This window comes from Mesitornis unicolor, unplaced genomic scaffold (assembly GCF_000695765.1).
Source record: "Mesitornis unicolor isolate BGI_N332 unplaced genomic scaffold, ASM69576v1 scaffold13576, whole genome shotgun sequence".
Lineage (NCBI taxonomy): Eukaryota > Metazoa > Chordata > Aves > Mesitornithiformes > Mesitornithidae > Mesitornis > Mesitornis unicolor.
The window spans coordinates 43589-69368 of record NW_010188992.1 but is presented as its reverse complement, the minus strand read 5'-3'; the positions used below and the strand labels follow the sequence as shown (position 1 = coordinate 69368).

Below are 25780 nucleotides of genomic sequence, written 5' to 3'. Positions count from 1 at the left end.
CAGCAGGCAACAATTCCAATGCCATCTCACCACCTCCAACTCAACATCTTCCCTTTGCTTCATTAAGAGAGATAACTCCACGTTTCAACAGTCAGTGTAAAAGTTGTCCAGCTTGAAAACTGCTTCCCACAGAGTTTAGAAGGAGACGTAAGCAGCATGTTACAGATTTTCATATTAAGAAAATCTCCAAGGCTAAAACTGAATCTCCATAAAGAACCCAAAAGTTTGCATTCGGTCCCACTTGCTTCAAAGGAACAGCTGACAGAAGCCAGTGACTATCCATATGGACCATGTTTTCTGACCAGAGTTTAAAATACTGAATTAATTCTAGGCTTCTAATTTGAAAACTCCACTTAAGATCTAGAGCCAGCAAGGATGCTTGATTTTTTACTCCTCTTCAGAAGAACTAAAACTGCCTATACGTAAGCCTTCCAGAAACAAATGATGATTGGGGATTTCTGTATGATGATAGATAACCATTATGTATAAACCAGTCACATAAAACATTTAGAAAGTGCTAGCTCTACAGTTTTAACATGTATATTACATGAAACATCATGTAGACAAATGTTGGCACGTAACCTGGGGCTCGTGTCTCTGTTTCACTGCAGCACATCTAGTCTCACTTTCAGAGGCAGGGAGTAGCTCCTGGCTCTGCTATTGAGCCACAGCAATGGCACCTCTCAGGTATTCCTTAATGGGGAGATCAACACGGCTAAAATGCAGTTATTACGTACCCGAATTCCCTATACAAAATGTTACCTAGACTTTCTATCAGAGCACAGGATCAACTGGCCAAACTTCAAAAATCTTCTGCAAATCATTGGTCTGGTTGGCTATCTGACAAGAGTGTGATCTACTTGCCTGTACAGGGAGAGCAGGGACAAACCGTTCCAAGCATCACTAACCTCCTCACGCATTCCTCTGCCTTGCTTTTGGCTTATTTTCAACTCCTGTCCTGCATGCCTACATTTAATCTTAATTTAACAATTAATCACTAATAGAAAATAACATGTGTAAATACTTATTAACCCTGCAGATTACACGGGGCTATTTCAAGGTTCTTACAGTTCATTATAGGAATAAATGCAGTTTTTTAAATTTTCTAAGTACATATGCACACAACACAGAAAAAGCTCTTTGGTACCTGCGGAGTAGGCAAAGAGTGATTTTAGACTTTGTTTACTACAGCTTTTTTTCAGGCCTCATTTTAAAGCCACCCTGAGAGAGCCGATTAAGGCTGAAATTAAATCTCTTCTTCGAAAGAAAAACGGCGTGTCTCATCTTTACATTTATCCTTTGTCCTCAATAAGAACTGCTCTTCCAAATTAACCTGGTTAGGACACAGATGTTTGAAATTATTTCTTCTTCCAATTTTAGGAAATTTTAAAGCGTTTTGAATTTCTGAGAGATTTTTCTGAAAGTTCATTTTTTCAGTGAGTTTCAAAAAATTACAGCCTTATGTATGGAAATACAGATTTTGATGATTTATTTTTAAAAGAGAATCAAGTTACTGGTATCATTAATTACAAGGTGTCACATACACGTCCTTGACCAATGTAACTAAAGTATACAGTTCTAATTAAAGCTTTAGTGGCTGCTACCTAAAACCTGAAAATTTCAAACGTTTTCCATTTCCTAATCTGATGGTGAAAAGCAAACGCCAGACATTCACACTAGTTCTCCCCAGATCAGAGAATAGATTAGAAACCATTTCAAGCAGGAATTCAAAAACAGATTTTAAGGTAATGGTACAAGCTGATGAAGAGACTAGGTAACTCTACAATGGGCCATCCCCCTCAACTTATTGCTATCCCCAAATCTAAGTTTCGAGGCCTATTTTCTCTACTTCCAAGTCCACTCCACAATCCATGAATCCACAGCTCAGGCTCCTTGTGTGGAGGGCTCCTCTGCTCCAGTCGAGTCATCTGACTTGAACTCTGCTTCCCAGAAACCCCAGCCCCTTACATATCAGAAAGAAAAGGAACAGGAAGAAAACCACAGGAGATACGACACTGTTCAAAGCTGTCACCAAATAAGGAAATTCCCACAAATAAAAAGCATAGTTAGTTTATATTTGGGGTTATCTTTTCAAAACAACAGAAACACTAAAAGAAACCACAACGAGTTAGTAAAGAGCCTCAGTGGGTGTATGTAAGTCGCAACACAAACCTGCTCTGTCCAGGGGCCCTGGCTACTTTACCTGGCCCACTGGGGCATGTAGCAGCTCCCTCAGTGTGCCCAGGTTTCCTCCCAGACAGATTCACTTCTGCACACACATGGGAACCAAACAACCCACGTGTTATGGTTTAAGGGTTACCAGCCTGAAAGGGAAGGACAGGTGGTGTCTGTAGGACCCTGGAGGGTCAGAGATCAGTACTGTTTCCTCCCCTTTCCGGCCACAGTCTATAAAAAACTGAGGTTTTTCGCGGGCTTTTCCTGGTTTCCTGGGCTGCTTCCTGTCGCATCTCTGGGCGGCTGGGGATACCTCCACGTGCTCAGCAGCATCCACCACCATCTGCTCCCCGGCACCACTGAGGTCCCTGGTGACAAGTCACAGCAGTCGCAGTGGCCACTCGGGACTACTGGGATCAGGTTTTGTATATAATTATCCTTTGTCCCTTATTAATTCCCTTTTCCTTTCCCCTGTTGTTTTCATTAAACTTGTTACAGTCTTAACTTCCAACCTTGTGTGGAGCAATTTTTTTTATTATTATTATTATCCTCTCTCTATTCCCTTCTCTTAATCCTCCCCCTGGGAGGGGTAGGGGCAATAGAGAGAAAATCCTGCTCTTTCTCTCTCTGACCCTTAAACGGAGACACTACGTTCAAAACCAATAGTTACCTTCTTGCACGGAGCAGAGTTCATGCTGCAATCTGCCCTTACAAATACATCTGACTCAAACATAACATTTCTATATTACAAACACATATATCATAATACAATGAGATAAAGGATGGAAAGAACCCAACTGTATGAAACTACTACTTCATTTTTGGGTTTACAACTCATCTTGAAAACCGACTGGAATACAGGAAATGCTATAGCTAATTTATCCTCATCTGCACAGTCTGAAATACATTCTCAATTATTTACTTCTCATTCTCAACTATTTACTCTGAAGGCAAAGATTATTGTGTAAGATATCTTACAGAATTATTGAATCATAAAATGTATTGGGTTGGAAGGCACCTTTAAAGTTCATCCAGTCCAACCCCCCTGTAGTAAGCAGGGACGATGTTACCAGATCAGGTTGCTCAGAGCCCCATCAAGCCTGACCCTGAATATCTCCAGGGATGGGGCTTCCACCACCTCTCTGGGAAACCTGTTTCAGTGATCTACAATCTACCACCCTCGTATTGAAAAACTTTTTCCTACTATCAAACCTAAATCTACCCTTTTCTAGTTTAAAACCATTACCCCTCGTCCTATCTCTACATGCCCTAGTGAACAGCTCTTCCCCAGATTTCTTACAGGCACCTTTCAGGTATTGGAAGGCTGCAGTAAGTTCCCTCCAGAGTCTTCTCTTCTCTAGGCTGAACAACCCCAACTCTCTCAGCCTGTCTTTGAAAGAGAGGTGCTCTAGCTCTTTGGTCATCTTTGTGGCCCTCCTCTGGACCTGCTCCAGCACTTCGATGTCCCTTTTCTGTTGGGAACTCCAGAGCTGGATGCAGTACTCCAGGTGAGGTCTCACCAGAGCAGAGTAGAGGGGCAGAATCAATTGTAATTGCCTATCATGAGATCTGTAAATCAAACGATCTCTACAGCCATTGCTTTGCATTTGCCTTGATCACAGCTGTGCTTCTGCACACAGACTTTGCCAGAAATACCAACAGAAACAGTATTAGTCAGCAATAGGAGAGTGACAGCAATGTCACTCCTACCATCATGACTCATTGACTCTGATAGATTAGTTGAATAACATGCACAGTAATTCCCATGCTTGAACAATATTCTACTGCTAATGAGAATCTTCTACAGTATCAGCATTAGAGTAATTTCTTACACTACAAACTACAGCTCTTCCCATGCAATTGGGAAAGCGCAGTAGGAATGAGGTACACATCACTGTCTCCATGTTGATCCTACAGGCGGTTTCCAAAGTGTCTTCGCTAAAAAGGCACACATTCAGCAGAACAAATGAACGCTGAAATGGGAAAGAAGAATGGAAGGAGAGAGGGAAAAGTATTTACAGTCCAGAAAATGAGAGAGATTCTAAGCACAGATAGAATTGAGGGGTTGTAGAGCAACTTAGGACTGAATTTGAAATGTGTCCAAAAGGAACAAGAGGAGAAGAAGTTGCATGCTCACTAGTCATCACCCAACTAAATAACTGATGGATGTAGAGATCAAGGTGTGGGCTCTCTGCAAAGTTATACCTGAGTTCTGGATTGAGAGCGAAAATACAGAAGACCACTGGAGTAAGAAAAGTGAAGAAAACCATGCGGAATTTGCATAAAGGATTCAAGGAACAAGAGAGAGGACAAAGTGCTTTTTCTGGCATGTTAATATTAGTTTAGCAAATGTTGAAGGAAATGAAAATCTCTGAATTCTCAAATGTTCCTATTCTGTATGAAAAGAAACAGAAAGGAAATCTGTAGCAGAGTAAAGGGAACTTATCCGTAAATATCTTCAAGCAAACTGTTAGAATGTTACATTATTGTGCCACTTAAGCCTAAAATAATTTATTTACAAAAAAACCCATAGATTCTTGAAACAAAAGCTTAAGAACTTCTATGATGCAATCCATTTCTTAACCCCTTCAAAACAAAATGTAAGCCATAACCAGCAGTAATGAAAATCTGTGCTTGCTTTCAATAAAAAATTATATATAAGACTCAAAGTTTAAGTCCTGGTCATAACATTACACCATTGTGCCTTTCTTGGCTTAACTTTCAGTTCAAATTTAATGGGAGTTACCTCTAGGTTTTTAAACACCATTCAAAGTACTTTTGATTATTAGAACGACTAGTGTACAATTATTTGTAACATCTGCATAGAAGGCAAAGTAAATATGTCTCATGAAATGACATAAGCAGCATCAAATAGTAAGAACTACACCTGGATCTCTGTCTTTTATCAATGTAACATAGTGAGTAAACCAAAATCAATTACATTCTCATTCCATTCACTTTTCAATTCATTCACTAATACAGGTGAGTCAGAAGAAAATAGGTGACAAAGATATAAGCACTGTGCTTTAATGGTGCTTTAACTTTCCTATTTCCATAATTTGAAGAACACAGATTTCCTACTATAATGAGTTTACTTTAACTAGTTAACAGAAAAGACACTCCATTCCCTCTAACTCTGCTGTATATTAGGAACCAAGAAGCAATCTATGGGAGAGTCTCACATATTTTGATCTAGGTATCTTTATCAGCAGCATCAGTGGAAGTTACCACTTTTGCCTTGGTAATTTCTAGCTCTTACTAGGATTAGATACTGCTTGAAGTGGTTTATATATGTACAGTACACACAATACAAGTTGAGAAACTATGCTCTCTAAAATACAGTATGTTCAATCAATGAAACAGATAGTTTGTATTTCACTTCAATCAAAGCTTTCCATACAGAAATTGTCATTGAAACTATGTGTAAAATACTTCGGGGTACTAGGTATATGGTCTATCATGATCCTCTATACAAAAATAAAATAATTTAAAATTTTATATGCACATATATATATATATGTATTCACCAGACAAGTGAAAAGCACATTTATGGGTAGACAAAAACTAAAATGCTTGTCATATCTTAAAAGTCCATTGGAAAGAAAGCCGTGTAAAATGGAGCTACAGCAGTGTTCTCAATCTTTTTCTTTATCAGTGCAAATTTTAAAACAAAAAATAAAACTGAGAAAGTGGGAGACAACGAGTTTTAAGAAAAAGTGTTAATGTATATACACACTATAGAAAATGCCTGAACCGAGTAGTACAAGGTAAATACACCACACAGCAAGTTGTTCACACAAACAGTTTGCCAGTAAAGCGCCACCTACTTTCTCCAATGAGCTTCCAGTATTTCTGTCCTTGTTCCCACAATAGCTCTGCCTCTCCTCCTTGTCTCTACTCTTTTATACACTCATGATGCCTTGTTGCCTTTTGGTCTCCCAAAAATCCCCTAAAACTCAGCTCCTAGCTACACAAGAAGCTGCAAGTGCACTGACTGATTTTAAAGATACTGCGGTACTGCCTGAGCAGTCAGCAGGCCAGACTGAACACGTTAGTTTTGTTCCTCTCCACAGTCTATCTCAGCTTCCAGGAACGACTCCTTCCTCTGTCCACCTGCCAATTTTTATGAAATTAGTAGAAATTTTACACCTTTGAGACCACTGCTTTACAGCTGAGTATGAGACCAACAGTTACAAAACACATCTGGGAGGGGGCACAGGAGAGTATTAACAGAAACAACAAACAGCCTATAACTACTTCTTTTTTTTCCACTTCAAATACTCAGCTAAAATACATGCCGAGCTATGCTATAAATTCATGTATTCCCACAGTTTATTGATTAAGCTTATCCATCTCATACAAAGTGTCTTCTGAATGATTCAACAGAAACAGTTAACACAAGATGAGTTATTTGAAAATAATTATTTGCTGCCACTGATGATCTTCTTGCCACTGGATGGCAGCAACAGAACCTCACCTTTTCCTGTTATCCTCAATTTTTTTTCTATTATTCATCTTCATTACCAATTTTAAATGGAATTTTGTACATATCTTAAGCACATTAAAGACTTTAATGCTTTAAAGCCAACATTGACAACCATATTAGTTAATTCATTAAAACAGCTTAAAGGACAGTCAGCTTCAAAACCCAAACAACTTAATTAAATTCATCTATAAAAGACTAAATGAACCTAGTTTACTTCAGAGAAGTTGTGTTTATGAAGATCCTCATTTTTCCAGTGTGTTTTTCTGCGAAGCCTCTCTTCTTTCCACTATACACACACCATCTTTTACTCCACAGATAGTAGCTTCTTGCATCTGATAAGATGCTTCTCATCTTCGAGTCTCCATGTACAACTGATGCCAATGTTGCTCTGAAACCAGCTCAGCCTACACGCTACCTGGGTGTATCTTTTATTAATTATGCAAATCAAGCTTCTAATTCAATCTTTGCTGATTTGGACAATATGAGTTTTCCAAACTAAGAGAGTACAATTGATTAAATTAATTACCATTAATCATTTCAACAAGCCTAAATAAATATTTTAATTAATAGAAATGTTTTATATGAACAATTTAAATGACTGGCAGCTTTACATGGAAGTCACACTATAACTGAAACCAGAAAGGTAAGAGCTAATTAATTCTAAATAATGGCGCTGATTCTTCTCTGAGAAAAATCAATTGCATATTCAGTTACTTTCATGCAATTAAAGTCTTAATTTCTTTGAACTCAGACAACATGGTTTCAGTACTGCTTGGTGAGTTTTTAGATCCTGGTACACCATAACATTTTTTATGATGCTTGCCATTTGAAGAAAACTATGTTATATCCTTATATTAACACAGATGGTGTTTACAATTATAATGGACAAAACTGGGAGCCAGAACATAGCTCTATCTTGAAAGAGATATCCCTAAAATTCAGTAAAGCTTGCATTTTGCTGTGATAATTTCCTCCTAGTGATTTCATACTTACTTGAACACAAAGGACATGTTCTCATTTGCAGGTGTCAGTTGAGAGAGGACACCATGTTTTCCTTTTCTTTATAAGTTTCCTTGCAATTATACTAAATATCACTTCCTATGAAATATTTTTAAATAAATGATAACATACCTTTCAACGTCAAAAGGAAAGCAGAACTTTGGAACGCTGTTCAGTACTTCCTGTAAATACAAGTAAAAGAAATAAGATATTGAAAAGGTTTTTATCTGTATTTGTTAGTAACTGCTCTACAGCTTGCTTTAAAAAAAATAATCAAAAAATACTCATAACAAATAATAAATTCAAGGAAGATGTGATTGCAAAAAATACAGCACACGTTCCTGGACTGAAATAATTGATTATTAAAAAGGAATTACATTTGTGCTTTGGCAGATTGCAAAGACAATGCCATAGAAGCCCCAGGAGGGAAAGGCCTGGCCTGAAGGGTATTAACACCCTTCACATCCCCGCTGGGATTCCCTTCAACAAGGCCATATGGATTTTACAAGAAGCACCACACCATATGGGTAAGCCACGTCTGCTGCTACTTGTACCACAGACTAGCCACAGGGACTTCTGACAGATCCTGGCTCAAAAATACAAATGTTGTTTCAATTAAAATGCAGGCAGAGAAAAGGGAATGAAGTTGGCAGCAGAATGAATTACAGAGAGGTATAACAACTCTATACATGTTCCATAGTCAAATGCTGAAAATGATGGAAATCGTCTGCTGGTCCAAAGGAGAAATTTATACGATTAACCCTTTGGGTTTCACAAGCAAGCCTCTCTACTAATAAAGGGAAGCAGGGGGGTGGGAAATGCACCGGATCTACATTTGTACTATAATATGAAAGGATAATGTCACTCTTTCTTGCAGAATTTTATTTAAGAAGCTGTTTAGTGGCAAATAAAATGTGTTAATTAAAATATAAAAATGCTCTCTAACTACTCAACTTCTTTTTTTTTAAAGTGAATTACCAGATCAGTTAGCAGCAAATACTAAACAATGACCTTACAAGATCCCAGAAAAACAGGTTTTATTTCCTTGATCCCAAATGGGAAAACAAACCCTTGGTGAAATGCTTCAGCTAAGAAGAGGCAGTCGACATCAACACAGTTGTTCAGCAAAGCTAGAGAATTCCCCTTTGTGGCAGAGCAGCACAGGAGATGCTGCTGCATACACCAGTATCACACAAGGTGCATAGTTTCAGAAAAATGCACATTGATTGCAAATTTCCAGAGCTGCACATGGGGGTTTAAGAACTTGATTTAAGATGTTAGCACTCTCCATCCTGAACTCTCTGTTTACTGTATGTTGAACAGTCAACTCCCATTAGGGGAAATTATGTCTTTAAATTCCTACACAGCACAATGACTATTTACTTCAAACATTTGCCTTGCTCAGTGGATAGTGTAAAACATGAAGAACCCATGCAAGTTAATCAGCAAGGGACAACCAGTTCAGGAAAAAGATGCCTCTGAATACAATATGCATACATTAGTTGCAACATTTTAAAGGTATATGCTGTGCCCCAGTAAATCATCATACAGCGCAAAAGGGAAAAAAAATCAACTTTTCTAGAATTTCTAAGTCACATAAGAGAGTTCACAAAATCTTTGGAATTTTTACTTTGTCAGCACAGATAAAGGAGAATATGAAACCACATACTGTTGTTTTGAGAAAGGTTATTAACTTAATTATGAACAATAGCAGTACATAATAAATTCTCCAAAAGAAACTGCTCAAGCACCATTCTGACTGCTGCAAGTGGCCACTGTGGAAGCGTGATGGGCAAAATGCAAACAGAGTAGGTAAACATGTTCATTTCTGTAGGAAACAAGCATACAAGATGCTGATAGTAGTCATAATAAACTCTAAGAAAAGAAAGCAAGCAGAACAGGATAATCAAAACTTTTAACTAAAATTTCCTAAACATTTCCCAATAGTCTCTTACTTCAGGCTCATAGAGTTTGTTTTTTCCATTCCAAGGAAATAGTATTTTATACTTTATTTAAATTCTCTTTCCAAATCTGCACCTATTCTTGCACTATAGGAAGTCATTTTCTCCTTACTACCAAGGATTTTAATTGCTGCCTGGTGAGCTTAGCACTGACTCAGACCCGGGTATGGAAATGTATTCATTTATGTTCCCCATTGTAGTCTCTCAGAATAAATTATCACGCAAGAAAAAGAAAACAAAACCAAAAAAACCAAAGGTATGAGCTCAATATTTTGACTAAACAACCTGAAAATTATGGGTCTGTTTTGCAGCATGTTGCAGGCTGAGCTGCAGGCCAGCGCTTCTCCCAGCCCTGCCTGCGCCCCCCCGGCCAGCACACGTGTGCACAACTTCTGCAGAGCAGCCTCAGCTCGCTTCCCAACTGGCAGGAGCATCCCTCAGGGGACAAGTCTTTAAACCTCCGCACTCTTTAAAATTCAACCAGCCAGCAGGTCTATAGACTGGTGTATAAACAGTATAGACATAAAAAAAATAAAAATCCTCTCTCAGCTTATGTCAGTGACAAAGCAGCTCAGCAGTTGACTGCTGCTCCCCTGACAGCATAAGCTGGGTTTACACAGATCAATAGATGGAAGTCCTACCTAGCTTCCAGGGCTCCGTTTTCTCCTTTAATTACAGGTGCTATCCAGATTTTTTAAATGAAGAAAACAAGATGCCCCCAAGATGTTCCTAGACAAATTTAAAATGCAAATGACAGTACATGCACATTCACATACGCAGTCTCTATTTGTGTACAGTTACAGTTTCAGCTGATACTTTCAGTAACCTCTCTATAGAACAAAATTTGAGCTCTGTCTCGTAATGGGTCATCATTCAAGGATCCATAACTCAGACAGGACATCCTCTTGAGTCAACATACACACTCAAAGAAAAAGAATAACATATTTACTGTCTTTTATTTTTATTGCTTCATAAAAGTACGCATTTATTTCTGAAGACTAAAGGTTGTACAAAACACCCTTGATTTGTGTGTCCCATGACTATTTCCTTCTCTGGTTCTCACAGTATTAGTGCTCTCATAAATGGTCACTGTGTCATAAAGGAAAGAAATTATATACAAGGGGAAAAGGATAATAAAGATATAAAAAAAACCCAAATAAAATATTTTTATATTTGCTTTCAAACACTGACTAAACATGTACAGTTGCATACACAATGGAGTTTAATTGCTAAGTTAAAGGATAACTATCTCACTCCTTATATAAGCTCCAAGAGAAAGAAGAAAATCATAAAATTAGTATCATGTGAACTACAGCATGCTGCTTCCCTCACAAAAAGCTTAAGCAAAAATGGAAATGGTATTTAAGAAAATATTTCCTTTATGCCTGTAGCACAGCAGCAGAAACTTGGACTCTCACGGGCTCATGGTCCAGTGGTTTTATTAATTCACTTTCATCAACTGCACTACACAGCTCCAGCCTCAGGTCATGCTCACTGGCTTTACATTGAGATGGTATTACAGAAGCCTAAAACTAAGAATTATTTAGAGTTCCTTGCTCATTTTGATAGCCATACAGCTAATCCTGTGTATCATCATTTTATAAAGCAATGTAAAAGGTGGCAGAAGATGCTTCTGGACTCACATACGCTCATTTTCTGGAAAAAAGCTCCAGATAACTCAGTGTCAGCCATTAAGCAAAATTGCTCATCAGTCATTCTGGTTAGATTCAAGATATACACCATACTCCTTACTAAGTAAAAAAGATAGGATTTTTTAAAAAAAATTGATACAAGCATATGAAACCTGCATGGCTGTTCAGTACACATTGTAGAGCAGAGCGATTTGGGAGGATATTAATTTCTTTTTCCACTTGAACAAGACACAATGGGATCTCACTACAGCGAAAAGAAGGTACAGGAGCTGCTTCTACGGGAACATCGCACCATATTTGATAAATATTAAAGAAAAGGCTTGTTAATGTCTTCCTACACAAGCATGAGTGGGTTTTTCATTTTAACGCAGGCATTTCAACCGGTTAACTTTTTCTATGTAGATGAAGCCTGATGACTTGATAAATTGACAGAAATTTAAAGTTCATCACTTGATAGTACACTACTGAAGTAAATAAGTACTGAAGCTTAACCTGATTAATTTCTGAGGTTAGAAATATGTGGGAACTATTAATCCCAGCATTTTTTTCTAGTTATAACATATTCTGCAGTTTACATTCAAGTGGAGAGGGAACCTGATTTTTTCCAAGCATGCACCTGTGAAAGGGTTGAAAAATCTGATAGGAATATTTTAAGGTATCCAAAATGTGGAATCACTTCATAAATAGCAGGTTTTATACTGCTATTTAAAATAGAGTCCTGCTACCTTTCAACTATTTGTGTGTTTATCCCCACAGTGTAAGACTGTTCCTGAAGCAAGCAGGTGGGTTCTCCTCCAGTTTCATTCTAGACAAGAGAAAGAGCATTTCTGGAGAAGACAGGGAACAGCCTCACACTGAGACATGGTCACACCGTGTCTATTGCAAAGACATATCAGGATACCCAGAGAAGAAATGGCCTAAGTAAAATACACAGTAACCAAGATAATTTTAATAATTTAATTACATAATCCAGACCAGGTTACCAAAATCATTCACATAAACTAGCACTCAAATAACTACCTATCTATCCTTATCCCTTTATTCTGTTTTGAGGCAGAAATCAGCCAAAGAAATATCAATTATAGGAGCACAAATAGTCATCCACTTAGTTACAAAATGCTTTAGTGCTTCCTGCCCCCGGTTATCCTTACTTCTTCAACTGTTTTTTTCTCAGTAACAGTATTTTTCTAGCTTTTGTCTTTCTTATTTATCTTATTTTTCTGAAGTCCTTTGCCCCTGCTCCTTTTCACTGAAAGAGGAAATCCTCTTATTTTCTCAGTCTTTTATCTTTGTCATATCTACTTTATTAAACAGTCTCCATTTTTTCTCCTTGCTCACAAAAGCTACTTGCTATTCTATTTCAGTATTTCATCTAATTGTCCTTCAAAACTCTCATTTTCTTCCTGCTAGAACTTCCTCTCCTTACTAACTTCTCTTTAAATGTCTTCTCTTGAAACACCTGACTGAAGGTCTCTCTCTTGGTTCCTCTTACCAGTTTTCCCTATGCAAATCTCCAACTCCAATGTCCTCTACTCTTCACTCTTCACCCTACTTGCTCTCAGATCTTTCCTCAAAGGGGACTCTATTTCTCCATTCCTTTCCATAGTATTCAGTCACCCTGTGCCAGGCCAAACATATAAGCAAGAGATGTACTTGAGATTTAAGACTGTCATGACAGGTATTTCTCACTTAAACCAGTGACTTCAGTGAGAAATATTAAATGCTTAATGTTAAGCACAGATTTAGGTTCATTCTTAAATCAAAGCCAGGCTGCTTAGCATCTTGCAGCGCTGAGCCCTTCATCATTATGGCTCAAGGAAGGTGAAATTCTAATGCTGCCACATAAAATAGCCGATGAAAAGGCAAGCTCTGTCCTCGCCACTGACTTTTCCTTTTCCCTCCTCTGAAGCCGTGCACACCCACAGCAGGGACCCATGCAAAGCCAGCAGCAGCAGCTATATTTCAAAGACTTAGCTCCTACCTCTGCTAAAAATTTCATCAGAAAACTGTAGCTACAATAAAGGAAGGCCCAAATGGTTTGAATAACAAAAAATTTTAATCTTTGACTACATTCACAGAAATCCAAAGGTCTCAAGTATGGAAGTCATTATCAGGCCTCCATAGCTATTTTTAACCTCTATGTGCCTCTCTCCAAAGTGCATCAGTCAGTGATTATCAGCTGCTTTCTGAACACTTAAAGCAAAGAAGAACACAGAAATTAAATGTAAATGGTTTAGGGTGGAGATGCAAAGCGTCTCTTATTTAAGAAATTAGAAATTTAAAGAAATTTTTAAGAAATCTTATCTTCTTGAGGAAATAAATACATAAATAAAAATGTACCCTAGTGTTACAGAACTTCATTGTTGCAAGAATGACCCACTAAATTACACGGGGGTTTTTAAACTATTTTAAGCCTTTTTTAAAAAAGTCAGAATACTCCATTTTTAAGTTAGCTACCATCTCCATATTTGTTAAATAAAGTGTACATATAATTTAGAATTTTCAGGAGTTCAAGGCTACATGTGAAGAAAAGACTGGAAAGCAGAAGTGCACAAATACGTGATTGTAACAAGCCCTCTGCAACACAAGCAACACCTTTCTCCAACCTTTATAAATCATTTGAAACACAAAAGTATTCCAGACTTGGCAAGGAGTCCCACTTTGTGCACTGGGAAGAAACACAATCAGTAGTTACCTCTCTGCATTTTTGCCTTCAGATATTTCAAACTTTCCTCTAGGTCTAAAGGCAAACTATGAAGAATTCTCTGAAACTGTTTCACAGAAATATTAATATGTAATAGCAATTACTAATTGGCTTGCTAGTCATATTTATGAGGTAGCCCCACAAAAGTCATATCCTCATAACACCATTTCACTTGCAATGTAGCACCACACAACAAATGCAGTCATGATGTAAAACAGCGGAGGTAACAACTGCGTGACACAGGAGTCGCAGTGCTGTGTGGATGGCAAAACCCAGACCTGTAGATGTGCCCTCTAAGCTTTATCTGTTGCAAAACTTCTATTACCAGAAGATATAAAAGAAAATTTGTGCAATCACAGCTCCCTCAAAATAGACCTGCTGTTTTCACCTCACGAGTTTCAGAGTAAGTTCATAGAATCATAGAATGATTTGGGTTGGAGGGGACCTTAAAGATCATCCAGTCCAACCCCCTGCCATGGGCAGGAACACCATCCACCAGACCAGGCTGCTCAAAGCCCCATCCAACCTGGCCTTGAACACTGCCAGGGAAGGGGCATCCACAGCTTCCCTGGGCAACCTGTGCCAGTGTCTCACCATCCTCACAGTAAAGAATTTCTTTCTAGTATCTAGTCTTAATCTACCCTCTTCCAGTTTAAAACCATTCCCCCTCGTCTTTCATTATCCACCCTTGTAAAAAATCCCTCCCCAGCTTTCCTGTAGGACCCCTTCAGGAACTGGAAGGCTGCAATAAGGTCCCCCCGGAGCCTTCTCCTCTTCAGGCTGAAAAGCCCCAACTATCTCAGTCGGTCCTCATAGGGCAGGTGCTCCAGCCCCCTGATCATCATCATGGCCTTCCTCTGGACCTGTTCCAACAGCTCGATGTCCTTCTTATGTTGGAGGCCCCAGACCTGGATGCAGTACTGCAGGTGGAGTCTCATGAAAGCAGAGTAGAGGAGCAGAATCGCCTCTCTCACCCTGCTGGCCACACTTCAGCCCAGGATGCGGTTGGCTTTCTGCTGTGGATAGTGCCGTGTTTTCCAACATCTAATTCTGTTCCTATACAGCTGACACATAAGAGCTCACACATCCCTGACAAACATATAAAGAGTAAGGTTATTCTGGACCATGTAGCCGAAGTTGTCAGTAACGGATTCAAGGAAGATTAAACCTCCACTAAGCTGAGCTATGTGTACATTCCTACAATTGTCACTTACAAAATTCCAACCAGAGTTAGTTTCTCTTGTTCCTGCTCCCTATCTCTTCTCCACTTGGCCACCTCTCAGTTACACACCTCTAGGAAGGATGGAAGGAAGAAAAGGTTGATTCATCTACATGCTCCTGCTAGACAGGCAGCTGATGATTTCTGGTAGCTTAGTCTAGCTGCCTTGTGCTCTACAGAGCAATAGGAACACAGTTAAATGATGAAAACAGATGAGGTAGCAGCACAGAAAGACTCTAGACAACTCGATCTTGAGATCCTAGAGAAGCAAAATCACATAAACAAGGATCTATCAAAGAGGTGGCAGTGGAGACCTGAAGGTCAGCTGTATCTGCTGAACTTATAAGATGATTGCTGCAACATCCCTTAGAACTAACAATAAATAAAAATACAGACAAATACATAAATACAGACAAAAATAAATGAAAGAAAATTAATGACTGGAACAGGGATATGACCAGGGTGTGGTACACTTTGACTGCAGGTGCACTACAGGATGCTCTTGCCCTGTACAGCAGACTATGGTTGGCGTCCCTGACAGTACATGCAAGACTTGACTGCTTTTAGAGCATCCTTCACAGGTACCTTAAAAGGAGGAAAGATCAAACGTACTACTCTAACCCTGAGTAAAAGGCATTGTTAATCTCACTATGCTGCAAGACTGAAGAATAAGGCTTCCTAAACAACTACAGAGTAAATTTAAAAATTCAGAGATTTTTACTAATTTATAAAATGTTGGAGTGTCTATTTGCCCAATTGTTCCTGAATCTCATCATGTAACCAATTAAAAACAAAGCATATTTCAGCCACAGTTGTGTCCACCATAGCATACAGGGGCACAAAGTTCACTTTAAAATAAGAAGCCCAGTTACAAATAGCAGAACAGTTAAAACAATGTGAAGTTCCACATAGATTAATTTACCTGCTTAAAAACATACCCAGCTTTCCTAGAATTCATAGTAAAAGAAAAAATGATGATGCTCTTCTTCCCAAAGAAAGTTCCCACTAGAATAAGTGTAGATTGAAATGTTTCAATCATTACTGACAAGGCAAACAAAAACAAGAGAAATAACACTTCACCACCCAGCTCTAGCAAGCATATAGTTGTATCCCATGCACCAATAAATAGTTTCCCCGTACTTCCCTGACTTACACCAAGGAGACCACTATTCCCTAGACAATATCAGAGAGCTGGGAAAAACAGGAAATATGCTCTTCCATCTCTACTCTTGACATAACTATGTGAGCAATATTTAACTTTTAAGGTAGTATTTATTTTCCTTAAGAAAGTTCATTACATTTTGTACAAAAAAAGACACCAGAGTATGACACACAATTTTCTACCATCATGCAGTAGGAAAAACCTGACTTTTTATTAAAATATACTTTCAATGACAGCATCTCTAACATCAGCTGGAAACTCCACATAGAAATTGTCTTAAACTAGAGGTAAGGCAGACACCACTTTCAAAACCCAAATATGTACATCTTTGAAGGCGAAGTTAAAATCCACGACATTCTGCAGCGCTAAGAGGGCAGCAGTATTTGTTTCACTCAAGACATCTTAAGACTTACCACTAGTTACACCACCAACTAAAATGCATCTTTAGAAGCAACACTGAGAAACTCCTGCACATCCTGTTCAGATGCTGCTTCTCCAGTGGTGAAAAAAAACCCACCATAAAGTAAAGCACATACTAAAATTAGTTCTTTTTGGTTTACCGGTTAGTTTTTTCATTCCACCTTGGAACACTCTGATAGCTCAGGACAGAAATGAGCCTATTTGCAACATACCCAACTCTACCTATTCAAATATATCACTTTGCAGTCTCAGAAATGTCTGCAAAACAGTGTTATCAAGGAATATGACAAGTAGAGCGTAGTTGACACCCAGGTCAAAAGGCTCTTATTTGCAAGATTTTCTTCTAGATGATCAAAGTACGAAATCTTTTAAAGTAAAATTAACTATAAAAAGTATACTACAAGTAATAAATAGCTGCATTTCCATTAAAATACACTGAAAAAAGTCATGCAATTTCAAACTCTACTCTTGACGACACTTGATACATGTCAGATTCATTTCAACTCCAAGCATATTTTGTCCCAAATATATTCCAAATATTTTTTCCTCCATAAATTCTAACATTTCAGAGACTTCAAACTATGCATAGTACTAATTATAAAAGAAAGAAATGGGGGAGGGGGAGCAACTGCAATTTTGATGGAAGTAGCCAAGGCAGAAGACCCCCAACATGCAGCAATCAGGAAACCAGAACGAAAGGTCAGAGGCAAGAAAAGGAGAAGATTGTTTCTGAGGCAGAAGGGAGAAAGCAGCTAAATGGACTTACTTTGTAAATCAGATAATGGTTTCTACCCACACATGGCAACACATTGTCCTTTCAATACAGGTGATTAGAGGTTGCCAGACTTTTGGATGTAGAAGGAGCAAACATTTTTGACAACTACTGAAGTTCTTTCATGTTTCCTCTTAGTGCCACCAGTAAAAAGTCTGGATTTATCTACAAAACAGGTTTTTACAGGCTGGCAGGTAAAAAACAAACAAACAAAAAACTCCACCTTGTTTGAAATACCACTTTACACTTTCTGATTCCCTCAGTTTTCTAATGATTACACTTTCTTAACTTTCACCAGGGCATATTTCAGAATTAGAAGCAAGCAAGTAAACATTATAACGACTACAACAAAATTAGGAAAGGCAAATTGGGAAGAGCAGCCTGAGCATGACATACAAAATTGCTCTTTTTTCTGAACTAACTCTTAGGTATAAAGAAGTACTGCACTAATTACCTACAAGACAAGTCCTGAAACAGTGTCTGTGAGTAGTAGGATGTCATTCCTTGCCTAGAAAGCTTCTACTGAACAATTGGTCTGCCCAGTGAATACCCAGTACTGACGTACAGAAAGGTCAGCATCAGATCTGCGGATTGCTTACATCCAAGAATTGGCCAGCTCAGGCTGGAGAGTGAAACTGTGTCTTGCAACACCCTAGTGATGCTCTTCCAGAATCAGAAATTATTTTTTTGTAAAATGACTGTACAGCACATGGCACAACGAGATCCTGATTTTACTGGCAACTCAGAAACTTAGCAGTAGTTAATAACGGAAGTATCACATAAGTTAATGAACAACTTGGGTGCCACACCAAGAAAATATCTGTATTAGAGAGTGACTTATGCAGATAATAAGATGAGACAGTTCAAAAGCTAAACCCTTGACCCAGCTCATCCACCTCTACGTGCACAGGAGAACGTGCCAGCTCACACGGCTGTGTCAGTCATAGGGGAAGTCGGGGAACCACATTACATTGTAAAGGGTAGTGAAACCAATTACATGTGTGGGCTGAGTTTCTTGAGCTAGAAGAATCTGTAGTCAAAGGAAAAGGAACTAAGAAAGGAAATCAGCTTCTGAGGAACCTGCTAGGTTTATAATTTCATAATTACACTTATTTGTGATATTTTTATGAAATAAACAGTTATTTCTTTTTTTACAGGCAACATATATCAAATTCTAAGCCTTACCCTAACATAGTTCAGCAAAAATCACTTGTAGTTATAGCTTTTCAGTACTAAATTCAGATATTATCAACAGTGTTGAAAAACGGAAGAGAGATGAAACAACTCCAAGACCAGAGGAAAACAAGCAAACAAGCATAATTTTAAAGGCCTAACATATCCTTTATGTTACCAGATGCAGACAGATGACTATCACAAAAAATACAAAGCAATGCACATAAAATTAGATGTACTTTCTCCCAACGAAATAGGCAACATACATTCACTTTGTCTATGGCTGAGTCTGTCCAGGCCTTCTGGGTCCCTGCTACAGCAGGGAGCTGTACTACTCTGCAACAATTTCAGGTTGGTCTTTCTGCACATGAGCACCCATCAGCCACTTCAGAAGGAAGGCAATCAGCGTAACTTAGACCTCTGATAAAGCACAAGCCAACTTTAAACAGCTAAGAGAAGAAGGAGACAGCTTCCACTAGCAGGCCAGGCAGCACAAGCAGCTACAGGCGGGGAGATTTTCAGCTGCTTCACTTCAATCCAGAAGAATGAAACTGTCCATGCTCAGGCAAGACACTAATCTAACCCAAGTATTCACCACACTTACTGAAAATTAACAAAAATTCTGCTCCTACAGCAGGCTGTCTCGATAAACTGAAAGAGGTCTTCCTGATTTTAGTCTAAAATTAAAGAGCACTAGGCCTGCACAGGCCCGGTGCACTTTCTTTAACAGTGGCCATCAGTACCTACTGAAGGACAAAGGACAGACAAGCATGTACTGTAACTTCAGAGACGGGTCATTTCTCAGATGTGGCTCTTTTGTAACCGATTGTACTTTTACTAATGATTGCAGACAGAAACCAACTCACACTAAAATCAGAAACTCGACACCTCTGCTTAGGGAAGAAGAAAATAGAGTCTGCACCAGCCAAGCAGTTCACAATGACTTGAAAACTTATACAGAAGTGATGACTACCAGAAATAATTATATTCTGAGAGATTCATGCATGCCCTTTCCTGCTCACCTGCCTGAAGCTGCTGGAGTATCTCCAGCTGCAGCCCACTAACCACCCTTGCCTTGTCTTGCTGCTGGCAAAGTCCTCTGCCGCTCCAGCTCCTAATCTAAGTCCCATCAAATCTCATTCTTTGGCTCTAGAGTGCCCTGGTTCCTTGATTTCATTATGTTTGGATTATGACATTTGACCCTAGATCACTTCTGAACAGAAGTGAAAGAAAGTTATTTTATTTAAATAAATATAAACGGATTCTTTGAAGCAACACTTCAAACATTTGTAGCAGTAACCATGAACCAATGTGCCTCAAATTCTCTTCCAGTTCTGCAGAAAACTATCACCAAGAAAGGCAGAGCAAGAGTCAAGAACCAAATACAGGATCAGGAACATTACATGCAGTACCAAACATAAGAAGAGGCTGAGCCACTTAGGATATTCCTCAAAGAGCAGGACTAAGATTGAGACACAAGAGCAATGCTGAATGTAAAACAGAGGTGACATATTAAAGTCTAAACTGGGTGGCAATAAGCAAGTAGATGAGAAAGGATAAGATAGCATGGAATAAGGAATTAGGTGACATTAGACTGGAATATTCTGAGGGCAGCTAAGGTGAAACAACGACGACATCACACATGACAATTTGGCAGTCTTTCTGGAAGATGTTCCAAACAATTGTCATCACTGTTTCAGCCATCAGTTATTTTTTCTTCTTTGGTTTGGCACATCACTGAAGGCTGCAGGAATAAGCCAAATCACTAACAGTTATTTTCGATAGGCTGATACAGACTATGTGAAAAACAGTCAAATATTAATACTGTACTTATTTGAGCAAACAGAGAAAAGAACACTTCTACAAAATGTAGTCCCCCAATATCACAGCTGTATGATACCAAAAAAAAAAAAGCCTAACATATGCATACAGTCTATTAAAATGCACATAACTTATTTGACTCAAAATGAAAACATATCTAACAAGTAATTCCATTCATCTGGCCCTTTTTCACCCAGCCTTAAGATATACAAATGCATGCCTTTTCACCAGAACACAGCAGCTGGGAATGAAAAGGAAAGCATTCAAATGATCATTTTCACATCATATTCCATCGTCTTTTCACCAGCTTCTCCCCAGTCTTTCTTTGAGTCCCATTCTGTTACAAGAGAGCTCCTTTTTAGATCAATTCATATTTCCATAATCCACACTGCTGTTTCTCCCTCTCCTCCCCAGGGTAGACTAACCCCTGCATCCAGAACTATGGCTTACAACTGTCATTAAGACCTGTAACAATAACAAGATAACAAAAGAGCTGGTAGAGATGAGGCTACCCAGTAGCATATGCTGATCAAGTTCAACATTTTTAACTTAAAAGCTCTCTAAAACAAAACTGCCACAATCTTGAAAACAAGCATACTTGATGTTGCCACCTGTCCTCAAAACTTCAAGGAAGTTTCAAGTTTTCAGTATTGGGCTTTTATGCTTTTAAAAAGAAAAGTCTCAAAGTAAAGATTTATTCTGTGTCTGTTGGGATGAACCAAAAAAAAATAAAATAAAAATAATTGTGAAGGCATCTTGGCATATTTATATCACAACTGATGTAAGGGTCTCCGTGATCCTGGGTGTTCCCAGCTTGTCTAGGTGGGCAGCTATTACACAGAATATTTATCAGGACTGGACACATCTCTTCTGTTCAAACAGTGCAGACAGAAACTACAACTACACCTCTGAATGTTTTTCTGCAGATCATCTATCAGCATTGCTGCCTCACACACACACACAGTATTCTTCAATAAAAACAATATGCATTTCAGACACAAAGTGTCAGGATATCACAAGGAACTAAAGCTTACTTGCAGTGCACAAATTTGCCATCATCTCAGCTGGGTTAATTGTTTCCTCAAAGTTAAACACGGATTCAGTTCTTAAATATCTTTAAACTAAACAATAACTTGTAACATTTAGACTAAAATACTTTCAAAAACAAGATTAGATTGGTTCCTCCTTTCTCATACATACGTACCCAAATACTAATCAGACTTACTAATGCAAAAGCAACAAAATCCCAAAGCTCTTTTTAAGATGTACTGATAAAAACAAAAGCACCAAAGCAAGCACCTATCTAGTTAACATAAACATTTGAAACATGTATTTAATGCCTCATCAGAGTAAAAGAACAAAGCCATGAAATGCAGAAAGCCAGTGCGATGGATCCCCTAACAGCATGCCTGCAGCCTTGAAAAGAGTGTAAACAGTCTTGTACCTCCTGGGTCCCTGCTGCTCTCTTAGGAGAGCACAGAGGAACACAAAATCGTCACAACTGGCTTCCAGGCACTATTTCGACCCAGACAACAGACTTTAGCTTGCTGCTTGAGATTTCTTTTTTTTTTTTAATTAAATTTGTGCTATTCTTTAACTCTTCCAATAAAAGAATATAATCTTTCATACTGATCTTATTTATATAATTGCTACCAGTAGCCATGTAATTAAATATTGCACCCTGCAATAAACTGAGCACTTTGGTTCCAATCAGATATTCATTTAAGCCAGGCTTAACTTTCATTAGTTAATGCATACATGGAAAGTAAAGTGTGAGATCTGTGCTTTGCTGAGGGAAGGGTAAAGTATTAGTACTTCATAGGATTTATCCCTTTAAAAACTGGTGTTTACATATGTGCTTGTGTATCTATGTATTTTTATATATACAAATATTTTCACATGAAACTGGTAGATTTACATAATATCAGAGTTTAGTAGCTGGGTCACTACAAGATAAGGAGTAAGGTTCATTGCTCACAATTCAGTGATGTTCGCAAAATATTATACATTTTAAATAAAATCCAGATTTTATTATATAAAATACAAGACAGTAACACAAAGAGTGTTAGAGTAACTTCATAGAAAACAGTAGAGATGCCTCACATGGGATGGCACATTCACTACTCGTTACTCATCTTCAGGGCTTGGGAGCCTGACATGAAAAAGCAGATTTAGTCTGCTTCCTTTAGAAAGCAGAGAGTGAGGGAAGAAAGGATGAAATCTGCAACATAACTAACAATCTAAGGCAGAGTCTCAATTCTTCCTTAACCCACATCTTCAGTCCACAATCCCTTGCCATACTTCATGGCACTAAAGACCGTCTCCTGCCATATTAGCTATTTGTACCGTCTGTCCAGTGAGGTGCAGAGAGGTGGCAGACTAAAGAAAGAAATGATTATCTGATTAGGAGGGAGAAGAATAAGAACTATTCAATGGATCAGTTTTTCTGCAGACCATATACGCTGGGACCTCTTGCAGATGGAAATCAGTTTGGGCTAACAAGCAGTCAGATTAAAAAACAACTGAATTCTTACACAGCGTCATGGTTTAGACAGTTGTTTTGTCATTCAATGACTCCTCCCCACGTGGGGAGGGTAATTGGGAAAAAGAAAGAAGACCATGGGTTGAAATAGAAACAGATTTAATAGAACAGTAATAATAAAAAAGAGTATTTACTGCAATAAGTACACAAAGTTATACTCAGCTGATACAGTGGTCGCAATGAGTAAGGAGTTGGATTCAGGAGCAGAGATTACAACCATTGAGGAAAGAGAGGGCATACCCACCAAACTCCCCAATTTATTGTCAGTGTAATGTTTATGGCATGGAATAATTCTGTTGGCCAGCTTGGATCCGCTGCCCTGGCTTTCGCTTCTTCCAGCTTCTGTGCCTGGCTAACTCAAAACTGCTGAAGACCTTAATCCCTGAACACCAGTGCGGGCTGAAAACTAAACCAGAAGTGTCTTATCAACTTTGTTCCCACTAAATTGAGTATTGCAGTCTTTGCAGAAATGCAGCTTTCCTGAATAGAAAACGTATTTATGATTCTATCCCAGTGAAATCAGGACAGACAATTAAAAATAATACCCAAAGTAGTTGTAATAACTAACTTTATAAGAAATGTTAGACTTCACATGCTTTGAAGGTTAAGACAACACAGAAAGCAGCACTGCCTCTGGCAGAGCCACTAACACCTGCTGGCGCTTTCAGCATTGTGCTCTCGTCCTTCCTTGTGCCAACACCACTCTTTTTCCCAGGATTGTTTCAACCTAGTGAAGTTACTGAGAGTTTGAGTGTGTTTATTTCCAGAACAGCTACGAATAGAGGCACACTGCAGGCATCCAAACACATCTAACATCAATAGGGCTTTGCCATTGGCTCCACTGCCATGAAGAGTCAACCAGCGTCAGAGATCTGAGTTCTGCTGGGTGACATTCATTTCTGTAGAGATACACATTTTATGTTTGAACAGTTATGATGTGTTTAATTTTGGAAGTAAACGTGTGGTCTTTATTTAGGTTGATTCTCTAAAGCACCTAAAACTACTTTCTTTTTAAAAATTACTGGATTTCTTTCCAGATACCATAGCATTATTATTATCTCTATATAGACTTCCGTTTGAAAATGAGCTTGCAAGGCTGAGATTAATCTCTAGTTTAACCAGTCTGAATAGGCAAAATAGGAGTTTCAAGATTAAAAACATACGCATCTTTTATCATAAAAATTTCATTGAGCACAAGGGAGGTTTTGAATGTGTACATGACAGTCTGTAGGCATATACATTCAAAATATATTTTAAATTAAAAAAAATATTCCATTAAATGGCTACAACCCATTCCTGATCCCAATGTGAGCTTGTGAGGATAACCATAGAAGAGCTATACATGGTCAAATCTTCAGGAATCTTCACATTTTTTCTACAGTGTTGAGATTATTCAGAACTTTTTCAATGTTGTCAGACCCATGTTTATAGCATTAATGCCAGTACAACAGTAAACTGTAGCTCTCTGATGTCTCACACAGAGTAGTTCGTTCAGCTTTTGGAGCACTTTTTATAAATATTTTCTCAGAAATTTTAGTCTGGTTCTTTGTAAATAGAATTCTTCCTGGCATGAGTTCATTGTTAAATTGATAGTTTTGGGAGTCACTAAAAAGTGCATTACCCCCATCATCAAAAAAAAAAACCAAACAAAAACACCAAACCAAAACAACAACAATTTTCTGAAACACTCCTGGCAAGAGAAGTAGTTTTCATTTCCTGGCTTGAAGCATTGGTTTGTTTTTTTCTTTTCCTATTCTCCGTTTTTCCCTTTTCCTTCTTATTTGGGCATCTAAAGAATTCCCAGATAGAAAGTAAGTGGTTTCCCTGCAGTCTTGGCAGATCAGAAAATCAACGAGTCTTGCAAATTCTTTTGTGGTACTAAAACTGTGCCTTAATACTTCCTCTACTTAACGGACTGCGTGAGTAAGTGATTATGACAAATCACTCATCTTTTCTTTCTCCTGATCATCTGCAGTTTCTACATCCCATGCAAAACAGATGGGATGCTTTGCAAAGCAAGATTTTGGAAAGTCGACACTTAAAAAAAAAAAAAGACTGAAAGAAGAATACTGCCCAGCATAAAATAAAATGGCAGCAGCAAGAATAAAAGAGAGGATTAGGGATGAGGAAGCATTGGAAAATTCAGACATACCAAGAGCACGAATGTGAGAAGGAGGAGGAATATATCAAAATGGCTTAGACAAGTTTTCTTTGCATTATGAAAGCAACAAAAAGGTGACATGATAAACTGTAGAAAACTTCAGGAAGAGAGGAAAATATTTTGCCCGCTGTTATCACATCACTGTGCAAACAGACAGCCCTTAGATTTTAGGAAAGATGATTCTTTGGGATACATCCAAAAACTAACTCACACATTTTACATTTAAAATAGAAATGACTGGAAAATAGGATGGAGAGCAGGTTTTTTTTCTTTTTAATATTCTCACCACAAGCTTCCATCTAAGTTGGCCTTGATAGTTTTAGTGAGATCTCTTTTTTTTTTTTTTTAATTAAATCTGGTAGATACGCAGGTCTCCAATCCCAACCTGTCAAGTTTAACATGCACGCACACATGCGCACAGAAGGCTTCTGCTGATTTCACTCGACTGCTTGGCTCAGGGCTTTGCTGTAGAAGCTGTTATATATTCTGTTCAAATCCAGTGGTTCTAATCATGAAATTTCCCTTCCAAGGAT

At 38.3% G+C, this 25780-nt stretch overlaps 1 protein-coding gene across 1 annotated transcript in view; it reads right to left on the bottom strand.

The window, feature by feature from the left end:
• LOC104541782 (DENN domain-containing protein 1B-like) overlaps window positions 1–25780 on the bottom strand; it is a gene marked incomplete at both ends in the record, with an annotated part of 83633 nt that overhangs the window by 16418 nt on the left and 41435 nt on the right. Inside the window, one exon of the mRNA XM_010185918.1 lies at window positions 7793–7842. Within this exon, the coding sequence (XP_010184220.1) occupies window positions 7793–7842 (50 nt within the window). The remainder of the gene's footprint in view (window positions 1–7792; window positions 7843–25780) is intronic.